The 24,590-nt window shown below is 49.4% G+C and overlaps 1 protein-coding gene across 2 annotated transcripts in view; it reads left to right on the top strand.

Moving 5' to 3' along the window:
* Positions 1-7,817, top strand: part of WARS2 (tryptophanyl tRNA synthetase 2, mitochondrial) — a 45,225-nt gene extending 37,408 nt beyond the window's left edge. For both annotated transcript variants that reach the window (XM_048294679.1, XM_048294680.1), the window contains exon 6: positions 1,656-7,817. In XM_048294679.1, the coding sequence (XP_048150636.1) occupies positions 1,656-2,104 (449 nt within the window). In that variant the 3' untranslated portion in view covers positions 2,105-7,817. The remainder of the gene's footprint in view (positions 1-1,655) is intronic.
* Positions 7,818-24,590: the final 16,773 nt, after the last annotated feature.

The raw sequence follows: 24,590 nt of genomic DNA, 5'->3' as shown, positions 1-24,590 counted from the left end.
AAGGGAGTGGAAAATTAAAAACTGACAACAAGAGACTTTGGCTGTGAAATTGAACTCCCAAGATAGATAAGGCTTTAGAAATCCCTGGTAGAGGAATGCACGTGATGTCTGGTATTCTAGTGCAGGGGGCCAGATGCACTCTGCTGTTGCCAGTCAGCCTTACTCTTCAAGTATTGGACTTTTTAAGAGCAGGGTCTCTGTTCCATGCTGCTCGTTCAGGAGACGTAAGCAGTAAGGCAAGAGACCTCCAGCAGGCAGAATCCTTCAGATTCTGAGTGGTAGATGTTTACATTAAGCGTGCTGAACAGCCTGTTGGTATACAGTGTATATGTATGTACAGTGCTCCAAATTTTAAGGGTGTTTAATATATACTTGAATATTTCAATATGTGTCTGTCACAGAGATCAAAACTTTGTGGTTTTGATCTTAGACTCAGGAAGACTTATAAGGAAAATCTTGGCAGCCATTTTTGAGCTCTAAGGTCATAGGCCGGGGGTGAGGAGGAGTCAGATGGCGCAAATGGCATGTTTGTTAAGAAACGTGAAGAATTGGGCAAGGATGAAGCATTGCATCTTTGTTGTAAGTAATGTAGAGGAATGCACAGCAGAGACCTTCGCCCCCAAAAGGGCAAGGAGCTCTCACCTTAGAAAAGACAGGCGATAATAAACCTTTCTCAATTTTCAAGCCTCAGTGACAAAAAATGGTGTTAGACCTAGAGTGGAGTTTTGAGAATATTAGGTATTGCAAACTCTGCAGTTCCTAATTGAGTACTAAGCACTATAAAGAGGAGCTGAGTGTTGTTTATGATGCAGGTGAGACTGTTTACCATTAAATAAAAAGCTCAATTTGAAAAAAAGAAAAAATTCACTTTGCTCCCAAGAAGCATTCCTTCCTAAGCTCACAAGTATATGCAAACCAACAAAATCTCCTACATGGATGGGAGAAGGTAGGGACCTATTCAGATTTACCTGGGCTCTTTCAATTTTACAGAAGAGAGACAGACTCTTCCAAAAGATGATTTCAGAACAAAGCAGTTTCTGGGGCAATCTGAATTGTATGCTGGAGAACCTTTGTCCTTTCACTGAGTACATAAGCCCTCTATGAGCAGTATGCAGGTAATATAATTGGCTGTATTAGGTGTCTAAAAACAGTGCTTTACCTCTAACAGAGCTGGTCAGTGTTGAGTTAGAGAATTTTAATAACTGTCTTTACTGAGATTTACCAAGAGATTTTGAGTGGTAGAGTTTCCTGAAATAAGGAAATTAACTGTTACAGGGGTTTTTTTCTTCAGCGGATTTAACCTGTTTCTCCACTACTCAGAACCTTTCAGTAATGTGCAATAATAGAAGGGAGGAGAAATTTGGGGGGGGAAATCAGCATGTAAGGTACTTAAAATATTAGGAGTTGACCCAGCAGAAGTTCCTTCTTCACGAGGATGGGAGAGATGGAACAGGTTTCATTCAGTTTATAAGAGGAGAAAGGTGGCTTCTTAGAAGGACAGGAAGAGTGCAAGAACTAAACAAGAGCACACATGATTGTGCTCACAATTCATTTTTGAGCAAGGATAAACAACTTCATCATATGGCTGCACATTTTTCTTAGCAATTGTCATAAGAAACCATTGTCTGTGTTCGTAACTTTTTTTTTTTTTTAAGGTACGACAAAGAAAATAAAATCCCTCAGAGATCCAGCAGTGAAGATGTCCAAGTCAGACCCACAGAAGCTAGCTACTGTTAACATAGCAGACAGCCCTGATGAAATAGTGCTGAAATTTCGCAAAGCTGTGACTGACTTTACCTCGGAGGTGACCTATGACCCCACCGCTCGCCCCGGTGTCTCCAATCTGGTGTCCATTCACGCTGCAGTAACGGGGCTTAGCATCAAAGAAGTGCTGCACCAAGCCACTGGTCTTGACACTGCTCACTACAAAATGGTGGTAGCAGAGTCAGTTATCCAAAAATTTGCACCTATCAGGAATGAAATCAAGAAACTCCAGGAAGACAAGTCCCATCTGATAAAGGTTTTAGAGGATGGAGCAGAGAAAGCCAAAGAACTGGCTGCTCCTATCTATCAAGAAATAAGGAGACTGGTGGGATTTCAATAGAAGCTGCTGAGTAGTCACAAGGACTTTTGTATCATGGGATAGAGGGTTTTTTATTTGTAACAAAATCATTTATTAATTATTAATATTTTTGGTTTGAAACAAAAGCTTTTTTTTCCTGGAAGATCCAAGGAGAACATTGGAGGTGATTGCACTAAAAAATGTCCATGAAGCCAGATACTTCCAGTGGGACCATCATTAAGCTTGTCTGGTTAGTCAAAGAGGGAGAACAGACGCAATCACAATTCACAAAGAAATTGTGCAAAACCAGAATATAAGGTTGCCTGTGTGGGTTTTTGGATTTTTCCATTGACCACTACAAGAAGCTGAAGTGTAGGCGAGGTGATCAGGATCTAGCAGAAAGATATGTAATCCTCTCAAGAGCATATTTGGCTGTGTATGCAATCTTGTACAGATGGACAGTTCACCCTGTTGGGGGTTATTCAGCTTTGATATGGTGATTGAACATGTTCTTGGATAACCAGAATAAAAGCAGAGACTTAAGAATAAATGCTCAGGGTGATGAAGAGAGAACGTACTGCTTCTCCCTATAGTGTCTTCAAATTCAGTGTGAATTTTCTTTTTGTATCTATGTCGTTTGTATGAAGTGAATTTCACTTCTGCCATTTGTGCCATCCTGCTGGTCAGGTCTAAGGTATTTCAGTGAGAAATGACATGTGCTCCAGCTGCTCATATTTCATCTGCTGTTCTGTTTAGCAGGATTTTCAGTTCAGCATCAGGTGTAGGATTGCTTTAAAAAAGGTGTAGGGGGGAAGACATAATGCTAAATCAAAGAAGTCTTGGGTTGAGAATCAGAGAACTCTACAGAGTAAAGTTTACAAAATTCTTTCTTTAGAAAATTGTGCCGAGGTCAGAGCCAGAATACAATTAAATAGATCTTTATGGACTCTTCACTACTGAGCCTTGAGAAAGTGTCGTGGTGGGAGAACAGTGTTAGCCTGCCCTGATCTTGGGCCTCACAAGATCCACAGACTGGGACCCATGGCTTGTGGTATTTGTTGGGGAGTGTGCGGCAAAGGGGAATTGCCAAAAGGAGACACCATGTTCTAAAGAGGGGTAGTAGCACATGTTAAAAGGTAATGAAAGCCCTATTGGTCTTGTGCCAGCATATTTAACTGTATTGTTACACTTCATGGTGCTGTGTTTGAAATTGCTGTAGTGTAATGTAAATTGAGTTAATCCTGTACTCTGGCAGCTCATAACCACTCTATGCCTGTGGCATTTGTCATGTGGGATTGCAGTCTTATATGACTGAGTTAGTAAAACATGGTGGGGGTGGAGGGGGCGTGTTTCTACATAGTACCACTGGTTGGTTGGTTGTTTTGGGGTTTTTCTAAAAAGCAGTATTTAGTTAATTATAGTGTGTTGATTCAGAAAGAAATATTTAATTTTCCAAAACATAAAGCTGAGAACTGAGCGTCTCCAGATCTGTGATGTGACCTGTATTTATTTGTTATGGATCTGAAGAAGAGAACTGCCATGCAAGAACTTGACGATGACAGATTTTCTAAAATTAGTCAAGACAAAGAAGCAGAGTGGATGAAGACAGACTGATTGGAACCAAAGTCAGTATTGTCAAGCCTCAGGTAATGTCCTCTGGAAATAATAAGTATATTCAAGAATTGTCCCTGGTTTTAAATAAGCTGTAGTGGATACGGAAAGGACACGTTATAACTGTGCATATTTACGTAGTTTTAAAAAACTTTTGTCAGTGTTTAACAGCTGCATTAGGGCACTAAGACAAAAAATAAAGGCACACAATTACTGCTGCTTACTGACTTGGCATAAACTGTTTGCTGTGGCACTTTTTAATATAGATTGATTTCTGCAAAGGTCCCACAGTCACAGTCTGTTCTTTAAGAGAAGCGAACACTGTGCTCATGAAGACTCTGAAAATCTTTAATACTAGTGTGTCTAGTTTCTACCCTACCTCTTTTTCACTAGCAAAGATAGAAGTATATATTCAAGCGACAAATCATAGTTTCAAGGTCTCTTTACACTTCTAATACTCAAATCACCTAATATATAAAGTTGCCATTCAACACACCTTCTTTGCAATGGAAGGAAAATAGGAGCATTCATGGGAGGGGTTGATGCCAACAGGTAATTTTGGTTTGTTACTTGAACTGTTCTGAGCCATGTTTCCAAAACTGTTAGGTTTTTTTCAGAAAATTGTGTAGGGAAAGCAGGAAGAAAAAACTTCAAAAGAGCCTTTTCTTTGGGGTGGATGTTTATGACATGACATATTTAGCTGTGTTTCAATCAAATTCACTAATTTGCCTTTTTTTAATTCAATAATACATTGGGAGTTTTCCCTTCCCTTTCTCCTATCAGTCACAGTTTTTTCTGCAAAGGTAACCATCTTGGTATTGAGGTGGTTTAACTGAGCTTGAAGCAGTGAGTTGATTCCAAGCTACTCTCCCTTCTTCTATGTCCCTGTTTCCTCCTGAGAATGTTTTTATAAGCACCCATTCTATATAGGGTTTTGTGGCAACGTTTAGTAAGTAGTGCAGATGAGTTAGAACAGCTGTTGAGAGAGCAGTTGCTGAGAAGACTTGATGCTTTATATTTCATGATTATTTGTTTCACACTAGTGCTGGGGATTTAATTTTGTTTGCAACGAAGTAGGTGCACTCCTGAAATGTGTTTTCATAGGGTTTTTTATCCAAATCATATTCTCTAAGACTTCTCTGTGATGTCAGCTGAAGTGCAGCTGGTGGGGCGTTTCTGCAGGAGCACACTCCTGATCCCACTGCAGTGTGGTACAGACATGCCCTGTGGTGTTGTGGAAGTAGTTGTAAGGTGTTCTTCCAGGACAGGGTGGGAAAAAGGTCCAAGTACATCCTTCCTGGCTGAAATAAAAAGAGTCAAAAGGTGGAGGGGTATCCTTACCCCTTGCAGTGTTGCTCACTGAAGAAAAGGAAGCAGAAACAACGATCCTTTATTTAGAGTGTGTTGGTAATTTGTGCCGTGGACTGAAAATCTCCTCTTTTGCCGTTCCTATGTTACTGCAGCTGATGTCCTGCAGATCCCAACCACTGCATATGTATTGGGCATGGCATCTCCTGGTAAGACTCACCTTTAGAGATAAAACATCAACTCCACAGTGAATAACTTGCAAAGATCTAACGAAAACACTTGAGACATTTATTTTTGCGGCTAGTTATTCCTAGGAAATCATGATATCACATAGTGAGTGTCAGCTCTGTGCTTTTCAGTTTAGAGTGCGGAGTTTACTGAGAATTTTAGATTCAGGAACAATGTTTTCTTCAGCAAAGATTCCAAATGATGGTTGGCCCCATAAATTAACTCTAGGACTACTCCAGCATACATCCCTGCCTCAAATATCTGGAGTGCATGGATATTGTTCATTATACTGGAATTTGATAGTAACTTAAAGATGTGGTTGAAGTATACTTAGTTTTCAAACACCATGACCTGGCTTCTCAGATTCCCCAGAAGGCTTTCTGCATAGTTCTGATTCAGTGTGTGTTTATCTACAACCAATTCAAGCAAAGTTCCTTTGCAGGATTATGGCTGCATCCATTAAAGGTTAGGGAATTCCTAAAAGTGAGCTGAAAGTCTAAGGAAGGACAGTGAAATGGGATCCTTGGGGACTGACCTGCATCTAAATGTTTTGGGAACCATAGGTTATCAAAGCAAATGTTTTCTTATCCTTGGTTAGGGCCATGATCCTGACAGCAATATAGCAGTAAATACTGCTGATGAAAGTGTGTTCTTTCAGCGGTCCAGCTTGGTTAGATTTATGTTCAGTACAACAGATGGATCTTTCACCATTTTGATCTGTGCATTTAAGCTCCTGGATGGTGCCTACTCATTTGTTTATGACTGATGGACTGCTGCACAGAGATACAGTCTAGCAAGCTGGCATAGGAAGTCTAGTGGAAAAGGGTTTTTGTTCAGGAAATACATTATCTCTTCTTGACAGGAAAACAGAACTCCTCTTTCTGCTGTATTGCACTGTCTAATTTCCTTGAAATTATTTGATCTGTTCATTCTTTCTGGGTAAATTTGACAGTAGCTGAAAGAAGAATGTCAATGTATTGTGTAGTCAAAAGCCTTAGAAGGATCCAGACATCTCTCATCTTTTCAGAAGTCCCTTACATAGTGGGACTTTATTGTTGGCATCAGCCAGTTTTGGGGAAAATGCTGCAGCAAAATGGTAATCATATATGACGTTAATTTATCTGCTTAAAGCTTTTGTGGTTTGGTTTGGGTTTTTTTAGCTCAGTAGCCTGTGAAAGAAGACTTTTTAAGTATTGAATTCCCAACCAAGCTTTTTATCACATAGTCCTGTCCAGATGACAGCCGAAGAAATGGAAAATTCTCTTTTTTCCTCACAGAAGATTCTGCACTGATTCTCACTGTCTTTTCTGTTGTTCTGTTGGTTGTGCTAATAGTCATATTGTGGAAGGTTTGACAGGTAAGTATTTATTCTGTGTCAATAAGAAGTCATTTTACCTGCAACAGTCCCATTTTATTATGGAAATGGAAGATTCACTGATTATTTCACTCATAGGCTGCAGCCTTGGTGTCACAATTATTTTATATAAAACAAAATGCCAACCTCCTGCACAGGTACAGTAAACAGTTTAACACCTGGGAAGATTTTTTGCCACTGTTGTAAACTGCTGTCACAGAACACCATGACTGAAGATGAGATTATCCACTACAGGAATGGCCTCGTGCTGCCTGAGGACATAAAATTAAGCACTGAGCTTAGTGTCTGTTGTGCTGTCGTGCTCTCAGCACTCCAACATGGCTGTGAGACGGAAACAGAGCAAATCTGTGCCACACCAAAAGGTTTGATCAGTTCCAGATGTGCTACATTTGCTGTATCTGCAAGACAAAATGTCAAGGCAAGAGTTCCAGAACCAAAATCCTTAAAAGTTATTAAATGTTTGGGAGTAACAGCATGCTTGTAAAGCTTGGCTTATAAAGCCTATGATAGCATGGTCTTAGCCTCATTCATATGGCTGACATGAGCAGTCAGTCACACAGCTGAGTGTGATGGTGGCATAAGGTAAGCCATCTGCTTCCTCAGTACAATAATGTAGAGACAGTATGAGTCTAATTTGGGGGGTTACTGGATTAACCCTCACAGGTGGGAAGTAATAGCTCATGGCAGAGCAAGGTAGTACCAGATCTCTCTTGTGTCCTAAACCATTCTGAAACCAGATGCTCACAGTTCAGGTGTGGACTTCAGGTTGTGCAAAGCACAGGCAAGGTGCTGCATGGACAGTGTCGCTTGTCCCACATGTTATTGTATCTATGACTCTGCAATTGCTCCAATTTCAGTTTGGTGTGACTTTATTGTCATCCATCAATGTGAAATGATGGTCATGTGCTGATAAAATTAATGGAACTTCTATTTGAAACACTGGCTATATGTTCTCTACTATCTTTGGTGAAAAGTTCTTTCCTGATGCCCCAGGATTTATAGAAAGAAATTGTTAAGCTGAATACAGATGAAATTTATCAAAACAAGGCTGCTCTCTGGCATCATCCAGACTTTCTGGTGTAGGTGGTTTCTGGCTTCATTCATCCTGTTTACCTTCATGCTTCCTCCCCTAAGCCACATCCCTGAGTAAAGTAAAATCTGTATGTTGAATGTTGCAAGACTGACTTTTTATTGTGACTGGAAACAGTTTTTCAAATATATTTCAAGAGTCTCTTCATGGTGTTTGCTGAATGAATAACAAAGATTTCAATAAGTGCCTCTTGAGTATTTAAGCCACGAAAGATCTGTGAGTGGGTTGGGGCTTGCTCTGCCCACACTTACTCCTTCATGGCCTGTCTGGCAGATGTTCCCACAGCAAGAATGGGAAAAAGAGCAGTTTTCTCCTTAGGCTTGGTAGGCCAAATGTAAACTGCAAGTGGCAGTGTGTCATCCATTATTTTTAGGCAGCCCTCATGAACTTACTCTTAGTGACATCACTGTTTGCACGCCCCCAAAGTTGAAATTGTGTGGATATTATGGGGGGAAAACCACTGGATGTGAACAACTAAACCCATTTCTGTCCCAGAGCTGATGCCTTTGTTATGCGTGCACGTTGGCACATGGCGAAGAAGGGCCTTGCTGCTCGGGAGAGGATTGCTGCTGCCACCATTGAGACAACTGATCCAAACTGTGAGACTCCTGCCTTACGTCCACCAACATGAACCCCCCTAGAAGGAAACTGTGAAGTGGATGAATTTACTGTGTACACTGCATGAGTGCTGCAGGTTGTGTAGTGTTGGTGTGACCTGTTGGGAAAGTATGATTTTGGTGTTTAATAACCATTGCCAAAACAGCCCAAGGATGTGCTGGGATTCTGAAGATCTCGAATCTCTTATGAGGAAAGGCTGAGAGAGCTGGGCCTGTTCAGCCTTGAGAAGAGATGTCTGAGAGGTAGCCTCATCAATGTCTATAAGTATCTGAAGGGAGGGTGCCAAGAGGATGGAGCCAGACTTCTAGGTGGGGCCAAGTGCTAGGACAAGAGGCAATGGGCAGAAACTGGAACACTGGAAATTCCACCAGAACATGAGGAAGAACTTCTTTACTGTGCAGATGCACTAGAACAGGCTGCCCGGAGAGGTTGTGGAGTCTCTCTCTCTGGAGGTACTCCAGAACCATGTGGACACAGTCCTGTGCCATGTGCTCTGGGATGACCCTGCTTGAGCAGGGAGGTTGGAGGAGCTGGCCCACTGTGGTCCCTTCCAACCTGACCCATTCTGTGATTCTGTAAATTCAGATGTGTTCCTGATTTGTATGTGGGTTGTTCTGGCTCCTCTGAGGATGAAATGTGCTTTTGTGGGGGACTTATATCTAATGGGCCTAATTCCTACAGAGTTATTGTTAAAATAGGCTTCAGAGTTCCAAAATATCTGTATAGTGTAACAACAAAATTGAAGTGATGAGCATTGCTGCTCTTTTAATCCACTTCGGTTACCAGCATTACACACTGGCAGGAGTAGAAACTCCACTTCTTTTCTTCTTTAAGCCAACCAGGTTCTGACTCAAAGGGCTTCGCTCTACTTTCTGTTTGCCTTTGAGGAGATGGATTAGCTGAAGTGTGAATGTTCATTAGCTTTGTGGCTTATGAGGATATTTCAATAAATCTTGAGTGATTTGTCGAGGGAGATCTCTGGGTGGCCTGAGAAGATGGATGCTGCAGGGTTTTGGGGAGGATGTTTTACCTCTCTTAAGTTAGAAAAAAACCCAAGTATAATGTTCTTGCAGATGAGAATTAAATGAATAGAGAACATTGAATATTCCTTATCAGCTTTATTGAATGTTTTGCTATGGCTTCGTAGAAGACAGCAAAATGTGCATCGTCAAGGCCATTTTGGTATATTGTTTTTCATCTGATCTGAGTTGAGTTTATTTCTTTGTTGCACTTGAGCAGGATGCTTAACTTTGAGTAGGATGCTTTGCCTCAGTTTTCTCACTATAAATGAGGCATAGGAGACTTCATTACATAGATATTGGGAGGCCAAACTAGTATTTGTGAAGCATTTTGAGCCTTCTAGTTGAAGATGCTCGCACTTGGCACTGAGTTACAGTATTTCTTCCTGAAGTGCTCTTTTGGTGATGCTTATGGTGTAAGTAAACGTAGTGAGAAGTGCTGGAGGGCAGATAATTCAGTACAGAGTAATAAATGCATTTAGTAAAAGCATCCAAGTTGTGTGCTTCGCAGAAACCTGTAGGCTGTTGATTTCTAACTTAATACTCTTTGTTGTGCTGCAAAATGCTTGAAAATGACCCAAAAGAAACTTGAACCACAGGCTCTACTGCAGTTTCTCGATCTTTGTCTCCTCCTTGCAGTGTGAACACAAGGGTCTCTCCAAGTATCTAATATCAAAAGGAAGGTAATTCTACTACAGGGAAGGGGGAAAAAATTACTAAATTTCCTGAATAGTAAACAGTTTGGGTTGGCCTTTGAGGTTTTTTTAGGAAGCTGGTCTCTCTGTTCTTGGGCCTTGCACTGCTGGTTGGGTATCTCGAGGATGGGACGCCGCTGCCTGCTGTTGTTGCGGGCCTCTCCCCGCTCCCCACCTCGAAACAAGCGGCCAGCGGAGAGAACTGGGAAAGTGTCGGGGAAGGTGTGGCAGGAGTGGAGCAGCGGTGGGGGAGCCTTGCTGGGGCTCCGTGGGTGGGAAGGAGCTTCCCCAGCGCGGGGGGAGCCGCGGGGGCCCTGGGGGCGCAGTGCGCGGCGGCGGGCGCCAGGGGGCAGCGGCGGGCCGGGGGCGCTGCGGGCGGGCCGCCCGCGCATCGCGCCCCGCTGCTCCCGGGGCCCGGCCCGGCCCGGCTCCCCGCGCTCCCCAGCCCAGCCCGCCGCCCTGCTTCCTCGTGGCACGGGGCCGGGAGCTGCTTCTGCCGGTGTCCCGCTGCCCTGACCGGGACGAGGGAGCGGGTTCAAGGAGACTTTCAAAGCTCCGAGCTCTGCTCAGCCCGTGTAGCGGCGTGAGGGAGGGAGCATCCCATGAGCTATGTGCTGGGCTGTGTCCCCCCGTAAGCCTCTGGGCACTCACCGCGTCGTCCCAAAGGTTAAAAACAAGCAGGACGCCCGTCGAGGGCCTTTCTGAACCTCTTAGCCTTTCTCTCGCTCCCTATGGAACGATGCTTGCTTACTGCACAGAAAACAGTCCCATCACTGAAAGCTATCCTGATGTCTCCGCATCCCGGAGGAGTCTTTTCCTCAAGCAGAGTTCAGAGCAAAAACAAGGGCAGCCCCTGCTCCAGGGAAAAGGAGGCTGACTCGGTCCGTCCCTCTCCCGACGATTATTCCCCAGCTCTTTCCCTCAGCGAGCCATAGGCTGGGGGTGATTTCAGTGTCCGAGTGGTTTAAAAGCTTACGTGAGGGGACTGTGCAGGGGCGATCAGATCTGCTCATCGGGGGTTATTTACTAAGCTCTCCCCGCTTCCCTTAACGCGGAGAATACGAGACGAGCCGAAGGTTGGCCCGAGCCTTCACCTCCGTAACGTGGGGAAAGAGGGAGAAGCGTGCTAACAACGCAGGGAAAACTTCAATTATTTTGTTTTCGAGAGTCGGCAATAGGAGGGACAGGGCAAAATACACCTGATGCTGCTAAACTGGAGAGAGAACAGAATGAACGCACCGGCAGATAAAGACGTCTGCCCGCCGTCTTGTGTTGCAGTACGAGCTCCGATACACGACCTTTTCCTCTTTCTTTGCTTTATTCATGCCCCGCTGCCTTTGCTGGGGCTAGCTACGGATGCCTCCGAAATAACAGCAGAGACGTGGGCTTTGGAAAGCCATGTCTGGTCCTGGCCATGGTCTCAGACTTGCAATGCGATGTTAAAGCTCGCGTTGGCCCTGCATCCCCTCGCCTCCGCAAGTCTCCAAACCCGGCGTGGCAGGAGAGGTGATGGACGAGAGGGGCGAGTCCGGAGCCCCTCGCCTCTGCTGTCCTCCTTGGGCCCCAAGCCCGTGGGTGGGCAGAATTACACGCCTCTGTTCCCATCCAGGAGCTTTTGGGGAGGGCTTAAAGCAAGGCAAGCGATTGCCTTCATCCAGTTACGGGCAAAGCGAGCGTGTTTTGCTGAGGCAGGGAATAAATCTGTGCATTCCCGAGCAGCCCGTCATGTATTATTGCCCACAGTTTGAGCACTTTGGGATTAGCTAGAGGCGAAACTCCAGGTTCACGTGGAAATGCCCCGGAGACAACGTGCGTGGGGGAAGCGGGGGAAGCAACAGTGGCGAGCTGCAGTGCTCGCTCTTTTCAAGCATCTCCGCGGGGGAAATTGCAGCAATTCCCATATAACGAAAACCAAGTTAGGAGGGGAAAGAAAACAGAAACAATTAGTGAGTGAGTTGGTACGATTCGAGAAAGGAAGCCTTGGGAGTCCGGCACCGTTCCGTGAAGGGTGCAGCGTTGATTGCCTTAGATAAATCCCGCTGCTCATTTTCATTCTTCTCTCGGCAAAGGCCGGCGAGTCCCGCCGATCCCCTCGAGTTTTCTTTGGAGGCTCCGTGTGCTGGAGCCCGCGGCAGTGCCGAGGGCGCGTAGCGCATCACCCCTGGGTCTCGGAGCAGCCGGTCTCTCTCCCTTCCCCCATGGTGCTTAGCCCGAGTGGGGAGTCTCCGCTCCCATCTTCTCCCGAGGTCCCACGGATGAGCCCCGCCGAGTATCTTTTCAGCCTCTTTTATTCCAGGCAGCTGAGGCTCATACATCACCGATTTTCCTAGTGCCTCGCAAACTCTCACCTGGCGTTGTTGTGTTAGAAATAAATTCTCTAAACAAGCATTTGCCTCCCAAATACGGATATAATCTTCACGGGCTTTCTTTTTAATGACTTCCATTGAATCGATGCGGCAAAGCTCTTTATCTTACAGTGCAATACAGATTGTGGCGTTGTACACATATGGTTTAGGTTTTTTTTCCCCTGATTCTTGCGAGCTGGGCAGCTTTGAGCCGGGAAAGGCGTATTTACGCATATTTGACTCCTTGCACATTCTAATACACTGAAACGGTATAGGGTGGTTTGGGAGATATGGTTGTGCAGAGAGATTAAACTAAGTCTAGGCAAATGCACTTTTAAAGCCGATTCCGAAGAAGTGAGTCTATCCTTACGACAGAGCTAAAAATGCCCTGGACGGTTTTATTGCTGTTGCTGAAAACAGGCTGAACACGAAGATATCAATTGCCATGGTAAACGGATCAAGAATAAGAGTAAAGATCAAGTGTGGGGGTAAAAAAAAAAAAAAATATATATATATATATAAAGAAAAAAAAAAGATAGAGGGAAGGTACGTGTAGAGCCTCTTACACGGGAGGATGCGTGCAGTGCCAGGAGTGCTGTGGGCGTGGGTCTGGTGTGCAGCGCGTACCCTGCAGGGGTGAAGGCAGAGGGCAAGCGAAGGGGGAAATTGTCTGGCAGCCTGCCCGCAGCCATCCCCAGGTACGGCCTCCTCGGAGCCCTGGTGGAGCCGGGGACTCTCCGCCTGGGGACGCATTTTTGGGAACCCGGCGGCCGACACAAATTGGCGCCGCCGCGTCCCTGAAAACTTCCCCTCTTTCCCGGCCCCGGGAAAGCAGCGGGGCTGCCTGGGCTCCCCGCACCGCCCTCGAAACTTATCCCAGCTTGTAGCCTGCACCCAGGGGCTCGCCTGCCTCTCACGCCGCGTGTGTCGCTGGGTCTGTGTGTGTGTGTGGGGAGAGCGTCCTCTGTGTGTGTGGAAGCGTTGGGCTGCCGTGTCCATGCCTGCTTTCTGTTTGAAGGCATCCAGAAGTGTTGTCTCTGGTGTCCACACGACCCGCTGGCAAAGCAGAGGGGGTGAGTATGAGCCCCTGGTTGCGACCCCTCTTTCTGCTGTGTCTGAGCTGCCAGGCCGTCTAGTCTGGAGGGTGATCTTTATCTTCGGCTGAGAAAGAACAGTTTACTCCGCGTTCTCCTTCTTCCTCTGAACTTGACAGGGAAGTGTAGGTGCAGTTTTGCTTCGATCGAAGCAGTGCCTGCAAAGGCGATGTATATTTCCATCCAAACAGATAAATCCGACTGAACTCCATTCTCGGAACTGTGCCACCCCTTTCCAGGCTGAACTCGAGCTCCTTTTCTAACTTGCAAAATCTGTTCGTGTCCCTGCCCGACAGTCTGTCCAGCTCTCTGTCCGTCTGTCTACCTTTGGGGTTGGCCTTTCTGGGAGAGGCAACCCAGGTCAGATTGTCAAGTATATATCCAGTCCTTTTCAGTTTGCTTGGGGTGAGTTTGCCCTCAACCTACCCTCTCCCCCGAATTCGTTCTTCTTTGAGTAATTAGACAAGGAAAATCTCATCACCCTCCTGAGCACCTAGGACCGCCAAATCAAAACCCAATCACAGTATTCAAAATTTAGGGGGTTTCTCTCAAGAACATACATTTGTGTTTAGATAAACGAACACAGACACATAAAAAGCTCTTGATCTGCGCCAGCGTGTAAACGAGGTGTCAACCCTAATTATGTGAAAAAAGATAACATTGATCTCCTAGGTATATTTGAAATAAGTTACCGGTTTGTTTTTCATTGTTTGCTTGTTTGTTTGGGATTTTTTTTCTCTGGAAATAAACATGAACTGATTTCTGAAATAATTTTCCCCCCTGGGGTTTCCCCCTATTCTGTGATTTGTATCTGCCGTTGCAAACGGGAGATGAGCAATTTCGAAATCTGGGATCAGGGTTAGAGGACTAGAAGAGTTAATGCCGCCAACCTAGTTCTGTTTCTAGACACATATGTTTCTGAATATGGCAATATGCTGAAGAAAAGGTACTCTCCGAAAGTACGAGCCTCTCGGCCTTTAGCCGGGAAACGGTGTAGGAGGGAAACGGCAGCTGCAGAGATCCCGACCCCGAAAAGTTTGTTCTGTAGCTCTTTACAATGATTATTTGTAGGAAGTGCGCGAAGACTGGAGGGGTCGAGCTCTTATTGCAGATCCGCACGGGTTTACGGCCGCAGACTGTAGGGGACGGTGCTGCAAAGCTCCCAAGAGCTGGTGACACACCAGGTTTTCACACTTCATGTGGTGCCGCCGAGGTGTCTTCTCCCCAGCGAGGTTTTGGGGCTTGTGTGCCGTGACGGTCTCTCGGGGAGAGGGAAGTGTTTGCTAAATTTGTTTTCCAATGCCGACGTTAAAACGAAAAGGCGGCCTTTGAAGAGTCGCTTTTAAGCCGCGCCTTGCAGACCTGGAAACCAATTCGCCGGGGATCAGTCGTGAAACCTAAAGAGGAGATGGGGAGCCTGCAAATCTTTGCAGCCGCACATAACACCGGCTAGACGGCGTCCGCCAGAGCCGTGAGTTTAAAAATCAAAAGAGGGAGTAAAAACTCGATGCGAAAACCGGAGAAGATGCAGCTCCAATAAAAACGGGTCAATAAAGCCTACACTGCACAGGCCGACCCGCACGTTTGGCCCGGTGTCAGGGCGGAGGGGGAAGGTGTGACCCAGAGGTGACACATCTGCCGGAGGGGCCTTCGCCGGGGTCCCCCGGGCAGGGGAGGCGGCGGGCGAGGCCGCGGCCGCGAAGCCGAACTGAGACTCGCTCAGCTCCACTGCGGGTGCAGCAGGCATTGCGAGGGGAAGCATCGCCTGCAGACCTGCAGCTAAAGGCCCAGAGCCCCTGCCCCGGCCTTTTTCGCTCCTGCTGACCCAGCTCGGCCCTTTTAGATGCTGGAGGGGAGACGCGGGACTTCTCTTGCTTTCCCGAGTAGATGACAAAGAACTGCGATTTCTCTTCCGTGGTTCCTTGGGTGATTCCTTCTCCCTCTTTGCTTTCTTACGCTTGTCCATTAACTTTTAAAACTTGGCGAAGTTTTCTGGTCCCGGGGCTCCAGATGCATCTCCTGACACGCAAGAGTCGCGGTCGGCTTTTTCTCTTTCGCAGGAAACTGCCCTGCCAAAGGGGGTTTCTTCTCTGCTCCAAGTTCAAAGGTACAGTCCTGAAGTAGTTAAGAGAGAAAAGGGACAAGTGTGGGGGAGGCACGGGGTCAGGAGCGCAGGGTCGAAGCCATTAGAGCCTCCGCCTCTGCGGGCTTGCCCTTTACGGCCTCAGCATTTCGCTGCGGGCACCGTCCCGACACATGGGACCGAGGGGCTTGAGGGACACGGGGTGGGGAAGGGAAATATCCTGGTTCTCTTTGGAAACAACTACAGAGATGGCACTGAGGGCCACTGAGCGCCCAAAGACGTTACCCCGGCGGGGAGCGGGGCTTGAGGAGAGCGTGGTTTTCCCACTCGCTCTGCTCCCTTCTTGGGATCCACGATCCCTAGGGTGCCGGGGCAGGCATTTCCTACTAAGAAATGGAAACATAATTTCTCTGCCTCTCCTAGTACCTGCTTCTCTCCGTGCCCTACATTCCCTGTCAGCCCGAGGGTGTCTGCTAGTGAAATCTTCCCTTGCCACCGCCCTCTGCTCCTTCCCTGCAAGTTATGGGGTTACACTCGGCTGCTGTGTTATACGGGGCATGTGCTGGGTTGTTAGAAACCACTATAAAAGAATAAAGACTTAGTGGCGGCCCGCGCCTGAAACTCGTTTACCTACACTTTATAACAGTCCGCAGACGCCGTTTAGAAGCGATGGGATTTGGGCTTGTAGAAAGACGAGTCTCCCACTATTTCTATTTGATCGAAAGAATAAAGCCGTGTAAGGTGTTTCCTGTCTACTTGAGATTTTGTGCGGCACTTTAGGCAGGTTATTTCTTTGGAAAACAGCCATGGAGCCCATTGTCTTTTTCTGATGCTTGAAAGATTGGGGAGGAGAGGAAGAAGAAAAATCATTGTTAAAAACCACTTTGAAGTCGTGCAACTGTTGCCGCTCCAATTTTTTTCTCCAGTTTCCAGATGCACCAGAAATCGTTACTTTGATCTCACAAAGCAGCAATTTATATTTTTTAATTTTTTAAAAAAAATGGTTGGGTAACTCAAAGCGTAATGGCAAACATGCCGGGGATGAGGTCATCGGGCCGCGCGGGGAGGCCCGGGAGGCGGGAGCGAGCGAGCGCCGAGAGCGCAGGAAAGAGGCGGCGGGGAAGGACGGGGCTTTCTCTCCGGACGAGCCTGGTCGCCGGAACATCTGCTCAGGGCTAATCTTACATCCCCGCTCGTTCACAAGGGAGAAGTCTGCCAGTGCACAAGGGGCTGCCTGAGCGTGCGATGAGACCCTCCCTTTTATGCGCTTGCCCGGGCTGGCGGAGGGGCGCGGTGCCGTGGAGAGAGGCGCACACACATCAGGTTGCACGGAGCCCAGCAGCTATTAAAAACCGAGGCTGGGACTTTGGCGAGGGCCATGACACGGCTTGGCAAGTGGTCCCTACCCAATTTCGTCAGAGCAGGAGGGGGATCATAGAATCATATAATATGCTGAGTTGGAAGGGACCCGCAAGGATCATCGAAGTCCAACTCGTGGCCCTGCACAGGACAGCCCCATGAATCACACCATGTGGCTGAGGGCGTTGTCCAAACGCTTCTTGAACTCTGTCAGGCTTGGTGCTGTGACCATTTCCCTGGGGAGCCTGTTCCAGTGCTCAGCCACCCTCTGGGTGAAGAACTTTTTCCTAGTATCCAAACTAGACCTACCCTGACAGAGCTTCAGGCCATTCCCTCGGGTCCTGTCACTTGTCCCCAGAGAGAAGAGATCCGTGTCTACCTCTCCGATATGTGAGAGCCCTCTGCTTTCACTGGCGCATGGGCAACCCGCTTCGAGCGTTCCTCAAAAATTAGTTGCCCCATATAAAACTGTGAGCCTCGCGTCTCTTGCAACGCTCCCAGCCCAAGGATACAATGCACAGGCTGGAGTTACCAAAGCCAACCCGACCCGTTGCCTGAGCCCACCGGGGCGGCTCTCTCTCGTCTGCTTCTCCCGTGCCCAGAGAAGCCTGGACTGGCATCCCTGTCCCCAGGGTCACGGCCGCCGCCGGGCCCGTGGTGAATGCAGGGACAGCGCTAAGACCGGCCGGACGGGAGAAGCAGGCTGACAGCTGCCTCCCTCGGGCCGCCCCCTCCCTGACCGAGCCACAGCCACCTGCCTAATGGCCTGACTCCCGGGAGAAACCCACCCGTGCGGAGGTCAGGAGTTTATTGTGCTAAGGAAAATCAAATGGGAGGAAGGGTAAGGGGAGTGTGTTTGTGTGGTGGACCCGAGAGACACTGACCCCATCACTCTCCCACTGAAAATACAGGCCCGTGTTGAATGGGCGGCGTAGACTGCTGGTGGTTGTCTTGCTGGGCAACCACTTCCGCTGCCCGGCTTTTCCATTCCAAAGATACCGACCCGGATCAGCCTGCTGACCCTACAGACCACGCAAAGTGTGAAGTGGCTCTCTCGGGAGCCCAGTGGGGATGCTTGCAGAGCTCCCCGCGTGCCCGCGCTGGAGGGAGCTCGACCCGGGCTCTGCTTGTGCCGTGCCTGGCGGCGTCCCGGTCGGATTGCGCGGAGGATGCGCCCTTCTCCCTCCGCGCGGGTGGAAGCGGATCCGCAGCAGCCGCATGAGAGCAGGATTTCGTTGTAAGGCCGCCTGGACCCACGCGAGACACTGGCAACAGAAGACTGGCTGTGATCCTGCTGCTGCCAAGGGGCGAGACGGCTCCAGCCGCCGGGCGCTGGCGAGAGGGCCCAGGCAGCTGGTGAGACACGTCCCCGCAGGGTGGCTTCCCGCGTGGGCTGGCGTGTCACCGCCAGGGTGGCCCCGGGAGTGGAGGCTCCGGTGCTGCCTCTCCCCTGCGTGGTGTGGGCTGCTCGCTGCCTCCTCCGCTGCGGGGAGGGGTGCGGGGAGAGCAGCACACGCCAGCAGGAAAAAGAGGTGTCCGTGGGGGACAGGAGACCTGCCGGCTGGCGGCCAGGCACACGGCCGCCCCCCACTGCAGCCTGCGGGCAGGGAAATCTGTGGTCTTCAGGGTAGGGGGCAGCCCCGTATTGCTAGAAGTGACCTACCCCTGGGAAATGGGACAGAAGTGACTCGAGGGTGAAGTGGTGGGATCCATCGCGACCGTTCAAAACCCTTATTTTTAAAAGGGGAGAAATGCGGGGGGAGGAGGAAGAAGCGACAGAAATGAGATGCTGACACTGAGGAGTCCCAGGGAGACATCAACAATCGGTGCCTATGGACCACATCAAAGCACGGCAGAGCAACAATAAAATGCCTTGAAACACTTCTTAATGCAATGTTTGCATTGGGCAAGTCCACAGATGACGCCGAATTTGCCATCACAAGAGAAATAAAGCAGCAGATGAGGTTTAACCAACATTTCTCTAAAACCCGACTGTAGAGGGAAAAGAGAGGAAGGGAGAGGGAGAGATTTTTATAATCCTGAAAGGCAAGAGGAGAAACCACATCAACATAAAGTGAGTAAAATGAGGCAGGGCAGGATTACCAAGGCACAGGGGGATCTTAACAAATAGACCAATATGCCACAAAACATCTGTAAAGAAGAAAACTTCCAGTCAGGATTGCTACGGAGGTACTTTTGACTCAAAGGCTATTGCTCGGCCCTGCTATTTTAGAAGAGGCCACATTTGTCCCCCTTGCGCCCTCATTCCCCGGGTGATACGGGGGCACCCACAACCTGAGTTTTGTCCCGATAGTTGGAGAGCTTTTCTGGGCGGGACGCCTCTCGCACGGATAGTGAAGAAGGAAAATGGGGGCGAATGTGCGTGCTGGCGAGGGGAAAGCCTCCGTGTTCCGGTCAGTCTCTGCCAAACAAGCAGTCACACTCAGATGAGCGCTTAATTGCTATTGTGTTTTTGTTTTCCAAAGGCAGAACTCCTATTCCCCGAGCGCGGCTGCAGTGTGGCACAGGCTGGCTTTGTCTGGTTGCTGTGCGGCCGCTCTCGTCATGCTGGCCCCGCCTGACAGCAGCCCAAAGCCAGGAGTACCTATTTAGCTGCCTGCCACCCACGCACGAGGGAACGGCTGGATGCAGGCGGCTGAACACCCCTCTGCCCTGCAGCGAGTCTCCCTTCCTCGCTGACTGCTCATTCCCGAGGAGATTAAGTCCCGATCTGTGCTGAACTGTCAGATCCCGCTCTCAATTTGCTTTGTTGCCTTCCCCCGTGGGAGAGTTGCTGTCCCTTCTGAATTTGGTTCTCCCACCTCCCCCGCTGGCCGGCCGTGCCAGGCGAGAGCCGGCGCCTGCTGCCGGCACTGTCTTTCCCTAAGCCGGAGCCCGTGGCGGCTGAGCTTCCCGTGCTGGCTTCACACGGAACCTCCCGGTTGCTGCGCCCACGCCGGGCAGCCTCGGGAAGTGCTGCCGGGGCTGCCTGCCCTGGGGCCGGCCGGCCGGGGGGCTCCGCTCGTCCCTGCTGCGGAGATGTCCTTGCGCTTCGGCCCCTGCGGACAGGAGCTGGCTGCTGCCCACCGCCCTCCTCAAAATATTGTTCAGCGGGAGCCTGAAAGGCGGCATTGCAGCCCTCGGGCTCCTCCTCCGAGTATGCCACAGGCCGCTCCTTGACCCGGGGCGACTCCGTGCCAGCTGCGCCAGGGGCGAGCACGGAGCAGGGAGAGAGGCCTTGCGGCGGGGCAAGCACCGCACACGCTGTAGGGCTCGCTGCTGCGTGGTCGCGTATCCCCAGGGGATGGAGAGAGAAGACAATTTCACTTATAGAATTATGATAGAACGTGACCCCGACAGGAATGCGGCCGGCACCGAGACGGGAGCGGGGGGATATCTGTAGGTTTCCGCGGCTTTGCGGGGAATTAGCGAGATGGGCTGTGGGGAGCCGAGAAAGCTGCGCTGAGGGAGGGATAAAGGTTCAGCTGGATCAGGGGGTATCCCACGGCGTAAACGCTCGCCGCCCTCCGTTCGATTCCAAGGTTTCTATCTTCCAGGCAGGAGAAATCCCTGCGAGGAGTGCAGGTCGCACGGCAAAAAACGGACCACAGATACCAGGAGAAATTCCTCCCGCCAGCCCAAAATTTCGTCCTGAGAGACCCCAGTCCCCGGCAGCTTTCTGGTTACTAGAAACTAATAAAAACAGTATTAGAAGCTAATAAAGACTTGCTTAATAATAAATCTGGGTAAATTCCGGGCGCGGAGCAAGAGCGAGCGAGGTTTGATATGCAGAAAGGGAGCCCGGGTTGGGGTCCGGTGGGTCATGACCATTTTCGGGGGACCTGGAGCCGCGTGTCTGGCCTGCCTGCCTTACACAGCAGTCGTGTTTCACGTGGGTCAAAATAAGCCGTGTTTGAAGTTCCTGGATTGTGCCACAAATGTATCTCGTGAGGAGGTCGGGGACCACTCTCCTGCTTCTGTAGTGGTGCCTACGGTTGATAGCACGGGGGGATAAACTTCTGTTTTCCATAGAGGGAGGGTTACATCCGGCGGCCACAGATCTTTTGAATAGTCCCATTAAAGTCTGCTTCGTTTTAGGTTCGGCCCTAAACGGGGTTGTTTACAGTATAACACATCATGTATGAGGTAGGGGAGCGCAGAGACGTCTCTTGGTTCAAAGAGCTGTGCCTTGAAGAGAAAAAAAATTCCCCTTATATTTATTTTTTTGACCGAACACACATTGAAATGCTGTGTGCATTCCTGCTTTCCTCCCTGGAAAAGTGGGCTTTGGATCCCGTCTCAGTAACAAGGGGCTGGTTGTCCGCCTGCAGCACCCCATATGAGAACTATTGTGCACAAGGCCCGCAGCGTTTTCTGGGGAATGCCACTTTTTCGGCATGTGTGAGGCTTGGGGACAAGAGCGGGACAAGGGGACACGTGGCTGCCGGGTGGGTCCCGCCTGGGCCCGGGGGACGTTAAAGCACGCTTGGCTTCTCCCTCTCCTCCTCCCCGGAGGTAGCTCAGGCTGTGATGGCTGCAAGGTACCATAGGCCCCGTGTGCCCTGATCTCTCCACTCACCGCACTCAGTCCTGTGAGTTTGGGAGCCGAGGGTTGTGTTTGGACTGGAAAAAATAATCCAACAAAAAAGGAAACAAACCCCCAAATGTCAACTCCCTCAAACCCCCAAACGTCAACTCCCTCAAACTATCCCAAATTATAATAGCAGCAGGTATCTGCAAAGAAGCAGCTCTTCAATGCGCTGCTGTGTAAATGCTGTTTGCTACCGGCGTGAAACTGATTTCTTTTTCTTTTTCCATGGAAAAATAGTCAGGCGCCCTGCTGAGAACAGTCACCTTTCAGACTAAAATCTCCCTGCCGGGACTTGCGCATGGGCTGCCCCACACCTGGTTCTGGCCCAGCTTTCCCGGTCCTCCTCGTATTCCTATGGCCACGCGTCGTGGGGTGATAAGGGAGGCATACGAGTCCCGATCCGGGGTTGGAACCATAGGAGTGCTGAGCCACGGCAGAGCTGAGCCCCTCAGCCTCCGGGAGATGCTTGGCAGGTGACCTTCTCGGGACCTGCTCTTGTGCCCTGACTGACAGTGGATCTTGTCCTGGAGTTTGTCTAGATACGTACAGCCTCCCTGCCGTCTTTTTCCTGCTGCTCCCGAGGTCTCCTAACCCTCTAGACCTCCGAAATTCCTTCAGGGTGGTTTATGTGTGGGGAAAAAAAAAACAAACAAACAACCCAAACCAGGCAACAAACAAGCAAAAAACCCAGCCCAGACCTATGAACCACTTTGAGATCTCTCTCGGTCCCATCTCGCCGGCTAACACCACTCCCGAGTCCACCTGCAAAGAGCGGCGGGGCAGGAAGAAGGAGGGCCTGAGGAAACCTCAGCGACCCACTGCAGACGAGGCCGGGGGAGCGCGCAGGGGGGCAGCGGAGCCCAGGAGCCCAGCACCACCTTCTCCTCAGCACCACCACCCTGTGTGAGCGACTTCGGGTGGCTTTGCCACCTCTTCTCGGGGGTGTGAGTGTGTGTGTGCAAATAGGGTTGTCAGGAAGGTAATGAGGCGGGTGGCAAACTGTGGACAGGCTGGCGTGGCTGATCAGACACCTCTGTCCCTCACCCTCGGAGCCCGAGCGGTGCGCAGTTTCTCTGGGGTGCAGGGGGAGGGGGGAAAAGGGGGTCAGCCCTGCTTTCCGGTGGTCTTGCTCGCCTCTGCCCTCCTTGGAGCTGCCTTTTGCCTCTCGCCATCCGAGAGCTGCAGCCACGAGGATTCACCTGTCAGCAGAGACCTCAGCACAAGTCAGGGAGAAAATCTGCAGAAGCGGGAGGAAAAATAAATATCTTGTAAAAAAGCGGGCGGCAGGAGCAGCCGGGATTGGGTCCGGGGCGCCCGTGGGTGTGAAGCCGAGTGTCCCGGGCGGGCGCGCCCCCAGGCTGTGCCCGGGGGCTGCAGCGCACAGGGAGCGTGGAGCAGAGCAGCCCGCCCGCGTGTATCTGCGGGTTTCACGCAAGCAGCGAGAGCTGAAAGCTGCAGAAACTCCGCGAGCCTGCTGACAAGCAGGCAAAGCGGGTCTGTAGTCTGCAAATGAAGAGAGAGATCATCTAGTCCCCCGCTTATCGTTCCGGGTTTTTCTGAAGTTTGGCGTGGTAAATACAAAATGCATGGCTTTTAATCCTGCCTGTGTTGTTCCAAGTCAGTAGCTGAGAAGGCAGAAGGGTCTCTAGCCGGGACTTTGGTCTTTGTTTGCGAGGGGAACCTGCTTTGACTGACTTATTCATCATAATTGCCTATTTCCAAACAGCTCCGCGGGGAGGCTCCGAAATTCAGTCAGGTCTGACTGGTGCCTGCGGAAAAGCGACGCCCGGAGCTGATGGAAGTTCAGGGACAATTTTAAGTTCCCGATTCTCCTCCCCACCGGGAACACAGGGGCCGGGATGGGGCTGAACGGGGGGAGAGGCCCGGGGACAAGGGGCATTTTGTTGTCCTAAGCCCAGGAAACGTGCCGATGTGTTTCTGCTCCGCCTGGTCTCCTCCTGCCGCCCCGAAAACAGGAGAGACAAAAATAATATACGCGCCGAAACAAACGGGGGAGAATTCCTAGTAAAATGGAGGGAAAGTAGTGGCTGTTTTTTATAGTTCAAGTGTATAATCGGATTTTTTTTCTGTCCTGATAGAAAGCAGATAAATTTAGGAAGGGAGAGCTAAGAGAATAATTACAGGGTGAAGGTAGTTAAATTTTATTTCGAGTCCCAAAGGCAAAACCTGACATTTTATTGCAAACATCTGGAAGGCTTAAGAGACTGGCATGGTGTTTGTTTAAACACTAATAGAGATTTTTATTCTGTAAAACACAAACAAAGCCCATTTAAAAACACTTGAGACTGTAAATATTTTGCGGTGGTTCAATTCTCAAAGCCTGAGAAAACCGGGGGAAGGGGAGGGGGAACGAATCGACAGCATAATAGGGGTATAATTATGAATTAGTTAATATACGCAACAATACCGTTTGTGCAGACCATAAAAATAAATTGCAGGCGTGTTTTTTTCCCCAGTCACAATAACTGACCCCGCGCAGCACGGGAACATCACCTCGCTCGTGTTTTCAAGCGGCCACTTGTGCTTGCTTTAAACTTGCCTCTTATTAGAGAGCCAGCCTCGAAATCCTCCGATCCGTTTAAAGATAATCGACGCTGTATTAAAGCCCAGTAAATCACTCGCTCACGTTATCAGACAGCCTTCAGCCCGCGCCCGCTGACTGGTTTTAACATTGTTTTCAATTACTAACTTTGAAAAAAAGAGAAATAATAGTAAATCCACGGGCTAGATCTGGATGAAGCACCTTCGGAAAGGTTTTCCTTGCTGTAGAGCAGGGTTTGAAACTGGCCCAGCCCCTGCAAACAGCACATCTGGACAGCACTCCCGCCCAGCAGCCGGCTCCCCTTATTTCTCTTTTTTCCCCAAATATTTCCATACATAAACAAATATTTTTCAGGCTCGCTCCGCGACAACTGGAAAGCAGAAGTGAATGATTTCTTTATAAACCCCGAGGCCTGGCCCTGCGACCCTTGCTCCTGCCACTTTATTCCAGGGAGCAGTTTCCTGGATTTAATGGGCGCTACCCCTGCGAGTAAGAGTCTGGAATAAAGACCAGGCAAAGGGGCGCATTCATCTCTGGCGGCCGGGGGTC

The sequence above is a fragment of the Corvus hawaiiensis genome, chromosome 2, assembly GCF_020740725.1.
Source record: "Corvus hawaiiensis isolate bCorHaw1 chromosome 2, bCorHaw1.pri.cur, whole genome shotgun sequence".
NCBI classification, from domain to species: domain Eukaryota; kingdom Metazoa; phylum Chordata; class Aves; order Passeriformes; family Corvidae; genus Corvus; species Corvus hawaiiensis.
The sequence above is the reverse complement of the archived record's forward strand: the minus strand, read 5'-3'. Positions and strand labels throughout refer to the sequence as shown.